The sequence below is a fragment of the Salmo salar genome, chromosome 14, assembly GCF_965601325.2.
Source record: "Salmo salar chromosome 14, fSalSal1, whole genome shotgun sequence".
Lineage (NCBI taxonomy): Eukaryota > Metazoa > Chordata > Actinopteri > Salmoniformes > Salmonidae > Salmo > Salmo salar.
The window spans coordinates 20,105,001-20,119,731 of record NC_138304.1 but is presented as its reverse complement, the minus strand read 5'-3'; the positions used below and the strand labels follow the sequence as shown (position 1 = coordinate 20,119,731).

The window sequence follows — 14,731 nt, the reverse complement described above, 5'->3', positions numbered from 1 at the left end:
GGCTTTCATTGCTCACTGAGACAGCTCTATTAACCAACCAAAAATCTATCCTCACACCCTTGTTAAATAGACTACTTTCCCCCTTATTGTCCAGCAGAATCGCTGGTTAGGTTATTCATGCCCTCTTAGGAGAATGGTCTGGTAAGTGCTTTGCTATGGTTCACTACAAATACACACACACACACACACACACAATAGGAAGTCCATCTGGGGCTTAAAACAGTAGTAACCTTCTAGTCCTAAAGTAAGGACTTCCTTAACAACTGAATGTGATAGTCTAACACAATAATTGTCCTCCTATATCATATATCTTATTACCATTTGGACTATGCTAGTTGTGTTACCTTACCCTCCCCACGGCTATATTCTCTCCATCATCTATCATCTGGAAGGCATCATGGGAACGTTTACAAGCCCGGCCAGCTTTTCTTTACTTGCACGCACACCACCCTCACTCACACACACACACACACACACACACACACACCACACACACCCCCCCGTGCGCGCGCACACACACACGTGCGCGCGCACCACACACACACAAAATACACGCTGGGAATAAATCAGTGTGCCTTGCAAGGCTAGCAGCCTCCCTCCATCCTCTCCTCTCCTCTCGCTAGAGAAGTCAAGTCATTAGTGATTCCACTGGCAAAGCCACGCTCAGGGTTAATTCAGCCTGCGGTGTCAAACAGACTGGAAACTGTCGATGGACGGACACACTCTGTCTGAGTCTCAGCTGGGTCCTGCTCCAGGGCAGATGGAAAAATGTCTCATCAGACACAGTCAGACATACCGTTAGCCAGACACAGCTGTAACACCATTGCCAGAGACAGAGACACACTTCCAGGACAAACTCACTCGCTCCTAGTCACTCCCCCGGCCCTAAAATTAGATGCAACTCTACAGATGGTGTGTCTTAGAACAGAATGCAACACTGTGCCTCCCTGCTGGTGCAGACAGACACCAACCCCTCCCTCCCTCTCTCTCTTTCTCTCTTTCTCTTTCTCTTTTGTCTTTCTCTCTCTCTCTCTCTCTCTCTCTCTCTCTCTTTCTCTCTCTCTCTCTCTCTCTCTCTCTCTCTCTCTCTCTCTCTCTCTCTCTCTCTCCCCATCTCCTCGTCCTCCCACCCCCACTCCGTTAGCAGTTCAATTGGGCCAAGCAGCTGAGGAGGATGAACAACCCCATCCTTCCCCCTCCATTTCCACACAGGCAGCAAAAAGAACCCACAGTGAATCCTACAGGGAAATTAAAAAGAGGAGAGGTGGAACCACTCATTGGTGATCTCTAATCCATCCGAGGATGGGGAGGTTTTTTGGGAGTGGGACAGAGACAGCCGTTGTCATCAAGCCTGCTTAGACAGCAGTCATGGGATTAGGAAGAGACAACTATACAGGATTCAGAAAATACTAATTCACCCTTGAGTACCATTCAGTACTTGCAGTGTTGCTGTTTTCATTTTACACATTGATCCCATTATGTGAGATCCATGGGGTAAACAAAACGGTTAGTGTGTTCACATTGATTCATGTGGTTAGAGTAGATACTATTGGTTCACGTGTTGTCCATGTGTTAGCAAGCTGGGTTACAAAGATATACTCTCTCACACACACACCCACACACACCCACCACACCCACACACAAACACACACCCCAGAGAGGTGCCTGAGAGCCCAATGAGAGAATAAACCTGGCCTCTAGTAGTTGCCTTGAAAAGGGCATTGTCTAAAACCTCACGTCAACAGCTTTTTACAAGGGCTTGTGTTCTTAGCCATGAGAAAACAACTTGTCCGCAGAGAAAAATTCCTCTGCCAATGTACCATGATGGGGCTGTCTGCGTACAGAATCAAACTCCTGGGCAAACTTGCTGATGAAGTAGCTCTGTGTAAAGCCTAGGATACGTCCCAAATGGCATCCTATTCCCTATATAGTGCACTACTTTTGACCAGGGCCCTGGTGAAAAGTAGTGCACTACATAGGGAATAGGGTGCCATTTGGGGCGTAGCCCTAGTCTTATTTTTGCAGGCCAGGCAGAGGCTGTTTCCACAGCTGGCTCAGAAAGGAAAAGGGTTGTTGGCTCGGCTGTGCCTGGAAAAAAAGTAGTATGTTCTCCAACAGGCACCATGAGCTCACCATTTCATCTCCACATTTCACACACATACACACGGTCACACATGAGAGAGAGAGTGCCTTCACAGTTCACACCCAATTACGTGTAATTGAATTAGCTACAGTATAAAACAGAAGTGTTGGGGTTGGGTTAATCTCTTGTGGACAGATTCATGTTAAACGGTAGTGACAACTTTCACTAGGGTTGGGGGGTTGGGTTATCCTCCGCTTGTTCTCAAACACTCACACACAGACATTACAGTACACACACAAACATGCACACACATTCTAGTACTGTAGAGATTAGAGAATTATCTTTGTTAGCTGACCCAGAGTGGTAGGGCACAGGGAATGGTCTATATAAGAATGAGCTGATAATATATAAGGTGATAATGTATGAGGTTATAATGTATGAAGTGATCATGTATTAGGCAATAATGTATGAGGCGATAATGCATGAGCCGATAATTCATGGGACGATAATGTATGAGCTGATAATGTATGAGGCAACAATGTATGGGGCTGTAATGTACACGCTGATAATGTATGAGGCGATAATGTATGGGGCGATAATGCACGAGCTGATAATGTACGAGGCGATAATGTTTGAGGTGATAATGTGCGAGGTGATATTGTCTGAGGTTCCCATGGAACACTGATAACAGAGGTAGATGAACTCACCCCTGTAGCATACTGCTCCGTGGGAGTACAAACGTTCTCATGTTTCCTCATCTTCATTGTCTTGTTATTATAACCCTCCCAGTGGGTATAGACCCTCAGTAGTTACCTCAACTCCCATATCATCCATCCATAGCATTCTACAACTGTCTTTTCATCTCAGTAGATTGAGGGTGTGTGGTCAAATCTCTAAACCTAACAAAGGAGTTGGGTTTAAGGAGCATAGCTATTGTATGACTAACCCAAACCGCTGTCTGAGTTGGTCTTGGAATGACGCTATGTGCAACATAGCCTGGAATCCAAACTGGTTATTGTTTCCGTATTGTTTGATCAACTCTGGGGCCTTTTTCCTGAACCAACAGTTGTGTTTGACTCCCTCCTCCCCTTTCTAGCTCTAACTTTGCTGATAGCTACTTTATTGAGGAAAAGTATACTTACTATGCCTGTGACATGTGCTTGTCCCACCTAGCTATCTTAGGACGAATGCACTAACTGTAAGTCGCTTTGGATAAGAGCGTCAGTTAAATAACTAAAATGTAAATGTTAATGTCCAGTCTGAGATTGAAAGGTTGGGGGTTCGATTCCTCATTCACGCTATAGAAACAAGAAATGGGCTCCAGCCCGTTCTTTATTATTATTTTTTAATATTATTTTTTTAAATCTCCCCAATTTGGTATACACAATTGGTAGTTACAGTCTTGTCTCATCGCTGCAACTCCCGTACGGACTCGGGAGAGGCAAAGGTCGAGAGCCGTGCGTCCACCAAAACACAACCCAATCAAGCCGCACTGCTTCTTGACACAATGCCAACTTAACCCGGAAGCCAGTGTGTCGGTGTTTCCTCCGACCAATGTGTCGGAGGAAACACCGAACACCTGGCGACCGTGTCAGTGTGCACTGCACCCGGCCCGCCACAGGAGTCACTAGTGCGCGATGGGACAAGGACATCCCTGCCGGGCAAACCCTCCCCTAACCCGGATGATACTGGGCCAATTGTGCACCGTACCATGGGTCTCCGGGTCACGGCCGGCTATGACAGACAGAGCCGGCCGTGACAAGGCTCTGACAAGGCTTTATACTACTACTACTACTACTACTACTACTACTACTACTACTGCTGCTACTACTACTACTACTACTACTACTACTACTACCACACTATTGTTAGCTATAGCAGCAGCAGTTTTGTACAGTAAGTCTTACACTGATCCTCTCCTATGTCCTCTCCTCAGGTATGACTATGTGGAGGTGTTTAACGGTGGGGACGAGAAGGCTCCAACCCTGGGGAAGTTCTGTGGGAAGATCGCCCCCTCCCCTATCATCTCAAGTGGCAGCCAGCTTCTCATCAAGTTTGTGTCCGACTACGAAACCCACGGGGCTGGATTCTCTGTACGTTACGAGGTCTTCAAGACAGGTCAGCCTCTTTGGATATGGTGTTGAACCATTTGTAAAGTATTTCTAACTATTGTGTGTTATTACTTGTGCCCCTTTGTTCAAATACAGACTTAACGTCTTAGGGGCAAATTCTAACTTCCACTTAAGTCACATGTTCACTTAGTGATTCATTGATAGCAACGGGAGACTAAGGGAAAATTCGACTTAAGTGGGAGTAAGGATTTGGCACTAAGAGGCTGAGTCTTCTGTTCAAGGTTTTACAGGCTCAAGTCTCACACACACACAGAGACAGAGAGAGAGAGAGAGAGAGAGAGAGAGAGAGAGAGAATTGAGAGAGAGAATTGAGAGAGAGAGAGAATTGAGAAAGAGAGAGAGAGATAGAGAGAATTAAGAAAGAGAGATAAAAAGAGAGATAGAGAGAATTAAGAAAGAGAGATAAAAGAGAGATAGCGAGATAGAGAGAATTGAGAAAGAGAGATAAAAAGAGAGAATTGAGAAAGAGAGATAAAAAGAGAGAGAGAGATAGAGATAGAGAGATAAAAAGAGAGAGAGAGATAGAGATAGAGAGATAAAAAGAGGAGAGAGAGATAGAGATAGAGAGATAAAAAGAGAGAGATAGAGATAGAGAGATAGAGATAGAGAGATAAAAAGAGAGATAGAGAGATAAAAAGAGAGAGAGAGAGATAGAGAGATAAAAAGAGAGAGAGAGAGAGAGAGATAGAGGGATAGAGAGAGATAGAGAGAGACAGAGAGACAGAGAGAAAGGGGGAGAGAGAGCTAGAGAGATAGAGAGAGACAGAGAGACAGAGAGAAAGGGGGAGAGAGAGGAAAGGAGGCAGAGAGAATTGAGAAAGAGAGAGATAGAGAGATTGAGAGAGACAGAGAGAAAGGGGGAGAGAGAGGAAAGGAGGCAGAGAGAGGAAAGGAGGCAGAGAGAATTGAGAAAGAGAGATAAAAAGAGAGATAGAGAGATAGAGATAGAGAGATAAAAAGAGAGATATAGAGATAGAGAGATAAAAAGAGAGAGATAGAGAGATAGAGATAGAGAGATAGAGAGATAAAAGGAGAGATAGAGAGATAAAAAGAGAGATAGAGAGAGATAGAGAGATAAAAAGAGAGATAGAGAGAGATAGAGAGATAGAGACAGAGAGACAGAGAGAAAGGGGGAGAGAGAGGAAAGGAGGCAGAGAGAATTGAGAAAGAGAGCGATAGAGAGATAGAGAGATAGAGAGAGACAGAGAGAAAGGGGGAGAGAGAGGAAAGGAGGCAGAGAGAGGAAAGGGGGCAGAGATAATTGAGAAAGAGAGAGATAGAGAGAGTGAAAGGGAGAGATAAAAAGAGAGAGATAAAAAGAGAGAGATAGAGAGAGAGAGGTAAAAAGTGAGAGATAGAGAGATAGAGAGAGACAGAGAGAAAGTGGGAGAGAGGAGGGAGGGAGAAGAGAGCGAGGGAGGAAAGGAGGCAGAGAGAATTGAGAAAGAGAGAGATAGAGAGAGAGAGGAGAGAGTGAAAGGGAGAGATAAAAAGAGAGAGATAGAGAGAGAGAGGAGAGAGTGAAAGGAAGAGATAAAGAGAGAGAGAGAGAGAGAGAGAGAGAGAGAGAGAGAGAGAGAGAGAGAGAGAGAGTAGGGAGGATGTACCAGACAGGTGCAGGAGACCCCAGGCTCATTTAGTTAATGGGCTGTTTGTCATTGGAGGGTTGAGGGTGACCTACACATTAAATGGATGCTCTGGCAAGGATAGGCTGAATCTGAATCTAGAACAGCAGAGGGAGGTAGAGACGGGGGGAGTTGGGTGGGGGGTGCAGCCAAATGTGGGTCATTTTAACCAAGTGTGCTCCCCAAATGGCACCCTATTCCCTATATAGTGCATTTTATCTTCAAAAAGTTGTAGTCAAAAGTAGTGCACTATATAGGGTACAAGAGGGTATAATTTGGGACACACCCAAGTGTATGAGTTAAAAATTGGCCCGCCTACATAATCCCATGACATGTTGGATTCCCCTCTTGTCACATTTAAAAATCCATTACATTCGCAAAAGCATATTGCCCTGTTGTTCCCTCTATGGCTCTGCTCCCATTTACGAATGTAATGTATTGTGACAAACCAAGCTACGGCTCTGACTACAAGTCTATCATTACGAAGAGAGAAACGCGACACTGGAAATGGTCGTAAACGGCTCTCGTGATGACGACAAGCACCATTTGTGTTAAAGATAGCATATCGTCAGGGTGACTAATGAATATGGCTGCATCCCAAATACCACCCTATTCCCTACAGAGTGCACTACTTTCAGCCAGAGCCCTGGTCAAAAGCAGTGCACTCACCATATAGGGAATAGGGTGTCATTTGGGACACAACAAACAAATGGAGCACATCTGCCCGCCATTGCCAGAGCTCCTCCTCTCATTGACCACATAATATGCATCAATGGTCTTGTAAATGATACACACTGGGTCCTCCACAGAACCGTAAGGCTATATCTGTCTAGCTCTCTCCTCTCACTATCGTTTCACTGCCATTCCTCGAACCAAAAACACGTCTTGCGGTTTTGAAAGATGGCCATTTTTACAGAACCACATCAAACTGTGGCTTAGATAGGGAAGGGTCTCCATCAAAGTGGGTCGAGTTTGGCAGGAGATTAGTTGATGGGCATATGTGCAGTAAAAGACAAACTCTCACTCTCTCTCTCTCACACACCCACACTCTCTCTCACACCACCTGAGCCAGATCAAAACCCGCCCACTTCTCCTCCTTTGATGCCATTTATCATGTCACCCATGTAAATGACACCACCTGTGTCAACATCAAGAGAGGTCGCGGGAGCGATGTTAGCAAGTTGGCATGTTAGCGAGCGGCACAACTTACTCTTGCTCTCATGTAACAGAGGTCCACATCTTGCCCGGGCAACACGAGAGGCACATCTCTGTCCTGTGGGCGCAGTGACCCTCATCAACACTCTGTCATCTCGTCTTCCTTACAAAGAGCAGTCAATGTTACAACAGTAACCTAGGCTTGCACAGGGGGGAGAGGGTCGACTGACTCCCTGGCTTTTGGAGTGAGGTGAACTGTGTCTGTCTTCATAGGCATGTGGGGGTCTACCAACAGGCTCATAGGTCCTGTACACTGTACTAGGCGTTTTGAGCAACAGTTTTGAAACAATTGTGTAAAATAATTACAAAAAGCATTGTGGAGACAGCGCAAGCTGTCTGTTGTGTCACCAGAGTAAACGTTTTATCGGAACCGTTGTGTTGAACATGTTGTACATTAGTTGTAGAAGCTGAATGTGTAAAGGGGACAGATAGTTTGTTCAGGCCACTTCTTCAGCAGAGCAACCATGAAAAGAGCTCTTTAGTCTTCACAGTGGGGAGTGGTCTCTTCCTGACTGAGACTCATTGGAGGTGGGGTGGGGTGGAGTGGAGTGGGGGTGAGGGGTTTGTTGGGGTGGGGTGTAGTTGGGTGAGGGATTTGTTGGGGTGGGGTGTAGTTGGGATGAGGGGTTTGTTGGGGTAGGGTGTAGTTGGGGTGAGGGATTTGTTGGGGTAGGGTGGAGTTGGGGTGAGAGATTTGTTGGGGTAGGGTGAAGTTGGGATGAGGGGGTTGTTGGGGCGGGTTGTAGTTGGGGTGAGAGATTTGTTGGGGTAGGGTAAAGTTGGGATGAGGGATTTGTTGGGGTAGGGTGAAGTTGGGATGAGGGGGTTGTTGGGGTGGGGTGTAGTTGGGGTGAGAGATTTGTTGGGGTAGGGTGAAGTTGGGATGAGGGATTTGTTGGGGTAGGGTAGGGTTGGGATGAGGGATTTGTTGGGGTAGGGTGAAGTTGGGATGAGGGGGTTGTTGGGGTGGGGTGTAGTTGGGGTGAGAGATTTGTTGGGGTAGGGTAAAGTTGGGATGAGGGATTTGTTGGGGTAGGGTGAAGTTGGGATGAGGGGGTTGTTGGGGTGGGGTAAAGTTGGGATGAGGGATTTGTTGGGGTAGGGTGAAGTTGGGATGAGGGGGTTGTTGGGGTGGGGTGCAGTGGGGGTGAGGGGTTTGTTGGGCGACGTCTCCAAAAACAACCCAGAGCGTCTGTGTCTGACTGCAGCAATCAGTAAATACCAGGCGGTCCCACCCAGTCAAAACACAGACATAGCCAGCTAGTGGCACCGAGGGTATGACCAATAGGAACAGGCTCAGTGGACACCTCAGTGATAATGGAGTAAATGGACTCAGGACCCATGAGCCACTTATGATGGTGGCCCGTCAAATAATCCTAAATTACAACATTCTAGTTATGGCAACATATTTCTTGTTTTCAGATCCTCAACTATGATTATTGTTACAGGCATATAAGAATGGAGCTTAATAACAGCATTAACACATTTAATACAAGCTTAAAGACAAAAACCTGCAGCCATTGACGCAAATATTATTCATCAAAACAGGATAATGATATGCAACGCTTAACATACAATACATATTCCTCTCTCAACTTCTCCGCAGGGCCTGAGTGCTCCAGAAACTTCACCTCGTCCAAGGGCGTTATAAAGACGCCAGGCTTCCCAGACAAGTACCCCAACAACCTGGACTGCACCTTCATGATCATCGCCCCCAAGATGTCCGAGATCGTGGTGGACTTCGATGCGTTCGACATGGAGCCTGACACCACCCCTCCACCCGGGGCACTGTGTCGCTACGACTGGCTGGAGATCTGGGACGGGTTCCCTGCAGGTGAGAAAGGGAGGGAGGGGGGAAATGTGAAGGGCTTGTGTTGAAAAAGGAAGAGATAGAGGAAGAGAATGAAAGAGATCGTAAAAGAGAGAGATGGAGGAAGAAAGAAAAACAGATTTGTCTCGTCAGCCAGCAGTGCTGTTGTTTTCATTCACCAGGCCACACAGATTGATTTAGCACATTAAGCAGAACCTTCACTATTCATGGTCTACAATGATGGTTTTCACTGGAACGCTTTGCCCGGTCTCCATTGTTGTGTGATTGGGCTGAGGTCTGAAGAGAAGAGGAGGAAATGTACATTGAAAAGCATCAGAGTGGTGCCTGGCTAGGCACACTGCTTTGTCTGGCTCCCTGAGACACCCTCTATACTAGGGCCTTGCCAGGCTAGGGTCTTCGTCCCAAACTAGAGCACTAGAAAGGGAATAAGGTGCCATTCGAGACAGGACTGGCACATCCCTTTAGAAACTATCACACACCTCATAGCTGGGCTCCTCATAGCTGGGCTCCTCATAGCTGGGCTCCTCATAGCTGGGCTCCTCATAGCTGGGCTCCTCATAGCAGGGCTCCTCATAGCTGGGCTCCTCATAGCTGGGCTCCTCATAGCTGGGCTAATACTGTATACATGCCTGCCAGGCCTCTCAATAAACATGTTGTCTGTCCTCCCCTGTTATTGTAATGGGGGTATGATATTTGTGTGTCTCTAACTAACCATTCATCATTATTCATGGTTCATTCAGGACTATCCGTTATCATGGTAGTAGTAGAAAGTGACTCCAAAATGACACAATATATTACCATTACTTTCCAATAGGCACAAACTTAATTGAAACACAACCATAACAAATAGCAAATGTATCCAACAAGTTTGTGGAGTCACAAGCTTGATGTTTGTCATTGTGTGCTATCAATATGAGACCAAATACTAAACTTTTGACTATTTGAATACACTTGAATGAGTTTGTCCCAATACTTTTGGTCCCCTAAAATGGGGATGGTATGGTATGGTATGGTATGGTATGGTATGTTCAAAAAGTGCTGTAATTTCTAAACTGATCACCCGATATGGATGAAAATACCCTCAAATTACAGCAGACAGTCTGCACTTGAACCTCAAAGTCATTGTGTCATTTCAAATCCAAAGTGCTGGAGTATTGAGCTAAAACAACAACAGACAATTCACTGCCCCAATACTTTTGGAGAGCACTGTAGCTGAATCATTCACAATAATGATGTTGTCTTGGCACCTACTATCATAGAGTTGACATAACACTTTGTTATTGTCTTTCTGTTCCTCTTTCTGTTCCTATTTCCTTAACTCTCTCTCTCTCTCTCTCTCTCTCTCTCTCTCTCCCTCCCTCCCTCCCTCCCTCCCTCCCTCCCTCCCTCCCTCCCACTCTCTCTCTCTCTCCCTCTCCCTCCCTCCCTCCCTCCCTCCCTCCCTCCCAGTGGGTCCCCACATCGGGCGGTACTGTGGTAACAGCAGTCCTGGACGGGTCATCTCCTACACAGGGATCCTGTCTATGACCATCAACACTGACAACGCCATCGCCAGAGAGGGCTTCTCAGCCAATTACACTGTCAGAGAGAAGAGCCTGCCACAGGGACAGACACCAGAGGGTTAGTACAGCCGACTACCTCACTTTAAACCTTGTCCCAGCCAGAACTGCCATGCCACAGAATAGCATCCTGCACAGGGGGCGTACTTGTATATAACTCCGGGGCCACAGTGTCCAACTCTAAGTGCACTCACAGTAGGTGGGATGGGGGCCGGGAGGGGGATTAGCTGGGATGGGGGCGGGGCGGGGAGGGGAGGGGGAGGTCAGGAAGGACAGTGTGTGGGGCTGACTGGTGACACAGGGTCTAAATGCCTCACAAACACACAGAGCCAGGATGGACTTACGACACCCCATCCCAGAGAATAAAAACAGTCTCTGTCTCTCCTTCCATCTCCTCTCAGCTTTCTGTTAATTCTACAATTTCTATTCATGAGACTACTCCTGTTCCTTCCTCTCAGCAGGCATCGGCAGAACCTTAAAATATCCACATATCATTGCAATCTAAATGAAAGACCTTATCAGAGACTATTTCAACAGTTAATGTGATCAAAGCCGCAGTGTGGAGTGTTCCAAGTGATAAGATTAAGTCATCTGGGGAAGAGGAGGAATACAGATATCTGACAACCTTACATTCCATCCTCCTTCCTCTCATGTAATGGAAAAAAAAAGTCTAAACCGTTTTAAGAACATTTCGGCACACACATTTCTACTTCCAAAACGACTGATAGGGAAGTAATAGTGTGTGTGTGTGTGTGTGTGTGTGTGGTGTGTGTGTGTGTGTGTGTGTGTGTGGTGTGGTGTGTGTGTGTGTGTGTGTGTGTGTGTGTGTGTGTGTGTGTGTGTGGGGGGGCGTGTGTGTGTGCGTGTGTGTGTGCGTGTGTGTGTTCGTATGGTGTTCTATGTTTGTTTTTTTCATCCTGCAACATTTAAAATAAGTAAATAAATACATGTATTAATTCAATAAAGACATGACATTGTTTGTGTCAACGTGTGGGCCTACGCTTGCTTTTGGGAATCTCATAATAATATTTTACATTATTAACTTATTAATAACATATCTTGAAAAAAAAGCTAGTGTAAAAATGGATGCTTCTAGTTTGTGTGTGTGGTATTTTAGAGATGTCAAGTGTTAGTCAAAATGAGACCCAGTACTTCTGTGGTGTACTCAGTGTGGCTCGTTACGGAAGGTTCTAGATGTGTCATCTTTGAACGGCTCCAGCTGAGATACACAAGAACGTGCTGTTCTTTTCTTCTGACTCAGTTCAGAGAGGCTTGAGGACGTTTGCGTTTAGTTCCAGTAAGACACAGTTCTTTCCCATTGCGTTACTCTTCCAAGTTGTCTTCGAGGCCAAGACCTCCCTGAGTCACACAACGTCTCTTTAGAGACAGACAGGACAAGACAGAGGATGGAGGCTCATAGCCCTCACCCTAATTCTAACCCCCAAACCTAACTCTAACCATAACCCCAACAAGTTGCTGTTCAACAACAGAGTTGCAGTTGATAGTCTGTTGATGATTTAATCTGTCAAACATTTATAGCAGTGTTTCTCAAATTCTGGTCCCGGGGACCCAAAGTGGTGCACATTAAACATTTTCCCTAGCCCTCAGACACCTAATGATAAGTAGATTAGCTGAAACCACTGTGTTAGTACCAGGACAAAAAGTAAAATCGTCAACCCCTTGGGTCCCCAGGACCAGGATTGAGAAACACTGATCAACAAAGGACTGTCCAAATCAAGTGTAACTCAGGTTCTATATCTCTGTTGACAGACTTTAAGTGTGTGGAGGGCCTGGGGATGGAGTCAGGGGAGATCACCTCGGATCAGATCACTGCCTCCTCTCAGTACAACTCTAACTGGTCTCCGGAGCGCTCCAGACTCAACTACAAAGAGAATGGCTGGACCCCCTCTGAAGACTCCAGCAGAGAGTGGATTCAGGTAAGAGACAGCCCTGGGGCAGCTGGGTTGCATGTGTGGCATCTGCGTCCCAAACAGTTGGAAAGTAGTGCACTACATAAGTGAACAGAGTTACATATGTGTGTCAGTGACAGTACTAATGCTTTTGGTGTGTGTAAAACATCATGGCTGCACATGAAGCCCTGGGTCATCCGGACAGTGTGTTTTGTCCTTCACCGCTACCAGTTCGGGACAGCTACTGTCATGTGAAACGTTTTAAGAGTGCATCTCTCTATGTATCCACACGGTCAGGGGGTTGTAGGCAGACAGTGTGGGAGACTCAGGTCTGTCTCCACCAGTCTGAACCAATGTCACGGCTGTCTGCAAGCATCCCTAATGAGACGTGTGTGATCCATTAGGTGTGTGTGTGATTCTAACGTAGCAGATCATGGGGTTGTGTGTGTGTGTGTGTGTGTGTGTGTGTGTGAGTGTGTGTGTGTGTGTGTGTGTGTGTGTGTGTGTGTGTGTGTGTGTGTGTGTGTGTGTGTGTGTGTGTGTGTGTGTGTGTGTGTGTGTGTGTGTGTGTGTGCGTGTGTGTCTAGCAGCACAGGTCATGAGGGTGTTCAAGAATGACAGCATACATTCTTGGAAAAAATAAACATCATAAAGTCACAAACAAGACAGCTTGTGATCGAGAGGCCAGACTGACTAGACTAGTTGGCATTTGGGTTGATTAAGCTCCTTCCTACATACACTGTCTAACAGGGACATGACTTCTATAATCTACTTTTGTAAAGGTAGCAACACCCTCAGGGGGATGCTTCTTGTTGTAAATGCAGATTGTTACATGAGGCTATTCTGTAACACTACTACACCAACACTCCAAACACGATGAACTGAACAGACTGCATTTTTTCCCCAAAACAGAACTCTAGCAATAAAGTGGTTATATTGTCTTTCAACATAATCACACTCCAATAACTATGAACTGAGCAGGAACATGTACATCAAGATTGCATTACTAGAACAGAATCCCAGTATTAATACATCATGTATTTTAATACAACCAAATGCAGTAACTGATATGAACTGATATGAAAAAACATATTTATCAAATGGACTTCCCCCATAGTTTGACCCCATCGCATTTTGCAAATGTGTTGCGCTTCAAACCATGGGAAGTCTATAAATCCGGGTATATAATTACATGACCACAGAATAATGCAGTAACACAGTCTGAAGGATGGGAAGGCACTACAGTGTCCTGTTTTGGCCTCACTCCCGCACTCTCTGGGAGAGGAAGAAATAGCCTCCCCATGGATCTGTGTGTGGGGTGTGTGTGTGGTGTGTGCATGGCTTTGTGTGGGCTGTGTGAGTGACAGAGGACCCCTGGGAACTTCAAGCCCCAGATGGACTTGCTACTGTAGTGTGTGGGTGTGTGTGACTCTGCATGGGTTTGTGTGGGCTATGTGAGTGACAGAGGACCCCTGGGAACTGGCACTCTATGGTGAAGCTGTAGTGTTACCATAGAGCTGTACATTCCTTATAGCCTATCCTGGTAAATCCCCTAGAGTTTCTATATATTCCCCTCCGCCTTCAACAAAGTCATGGCAACCCCTTTTTAGCACACAAGCCACGCTGTTAAGACTCCTTGAGCCACTTGAACATTTGATCCATGTACTCAATGGTATTCGTGATACAATGTAGAATCATGCACAGCAGTGTAATTAAAGTGCCCGACAACAAATCGGTATAAATTAAAAAATGCTGAGATTGTTTGCCAAAGGTGGGCTTGAGTCCACTTGAGTACAGAGGAGTTGGGGACAGTGTCCTGGGTTGTCTTGGCATGAAATACCTTGTTGCTCTGCTTCAGTCCCAGTCTTAAGTTGATCTCGCAACCAAACCAAAGCCCTTTATTATGATAGAAACCTCCGAGCTGAACACTCCTATTCTATCTGACATGAGCTCTGCAGCGGCCAGCCAGGCCTATTGGCCAGACTTCCTCTATGAAAGGACTGATGCTAATTACTCTCCCATATTCCTAATTACTCAAAACTTGGCAGCGTTGACACTCTGTGGCTGAAAATAAAACCCTCTGCTTAGGCCTTTAATGGAGAAAACAATGGGATGCAGACACGGCTGCATTCATCAGCCGGACCGTGACTAAATGAGATTGAACAAAAACATTGGCACATCCTTCAAAACAGGATATTGGTGTTTTTCTGGCGAGGCGAGAAAGAGCTTGTAACCAGCGCTAGGCTGCTGTGACTGACTGCTGTGACCCACTTTGTCAGACCTCGCTTTGTTTTCTCACGAAAGTGCTGTGTCATAACTGTGGGGTTAGACTGGACAAGATCAGGACAAGAAAAGGGTTCTGACCACATGCAGGGG

The 14,731-nt window shown here is 46.0% G+C and overlaps 1 protein-coding gene across 1 annotated transcript in view; it reads left to right on the top strand.

Moving 5' to 3' along the window:
* The window catches only part of LOC106568842 (neuropilin-1a), a 53,226-nt gene that overhangs the window by 23,928 nt on the left and 14,567 nt on the right, over positions 1–14,731 (top strand). The window contains exons 3-6 of the mRNA XM_014139560.3: positions 4,020–4,201; positions 8,662–8,889; positions 10,336–10,506; positions 12,216–12,382. Coding sequence (XP_013995035.2) covers positions 4,020–4,201; positions 8,662–8,889; positions 10,336–10,506; positions 12,216–12,382 — 748 coding nt within the window. The remainder of the gene's footprint in view (positions 1–4,019; positions 4,202–8,661; positions 8,890–10,335; positions 10,507–12,215; positions 12,383–14,731) is intronic.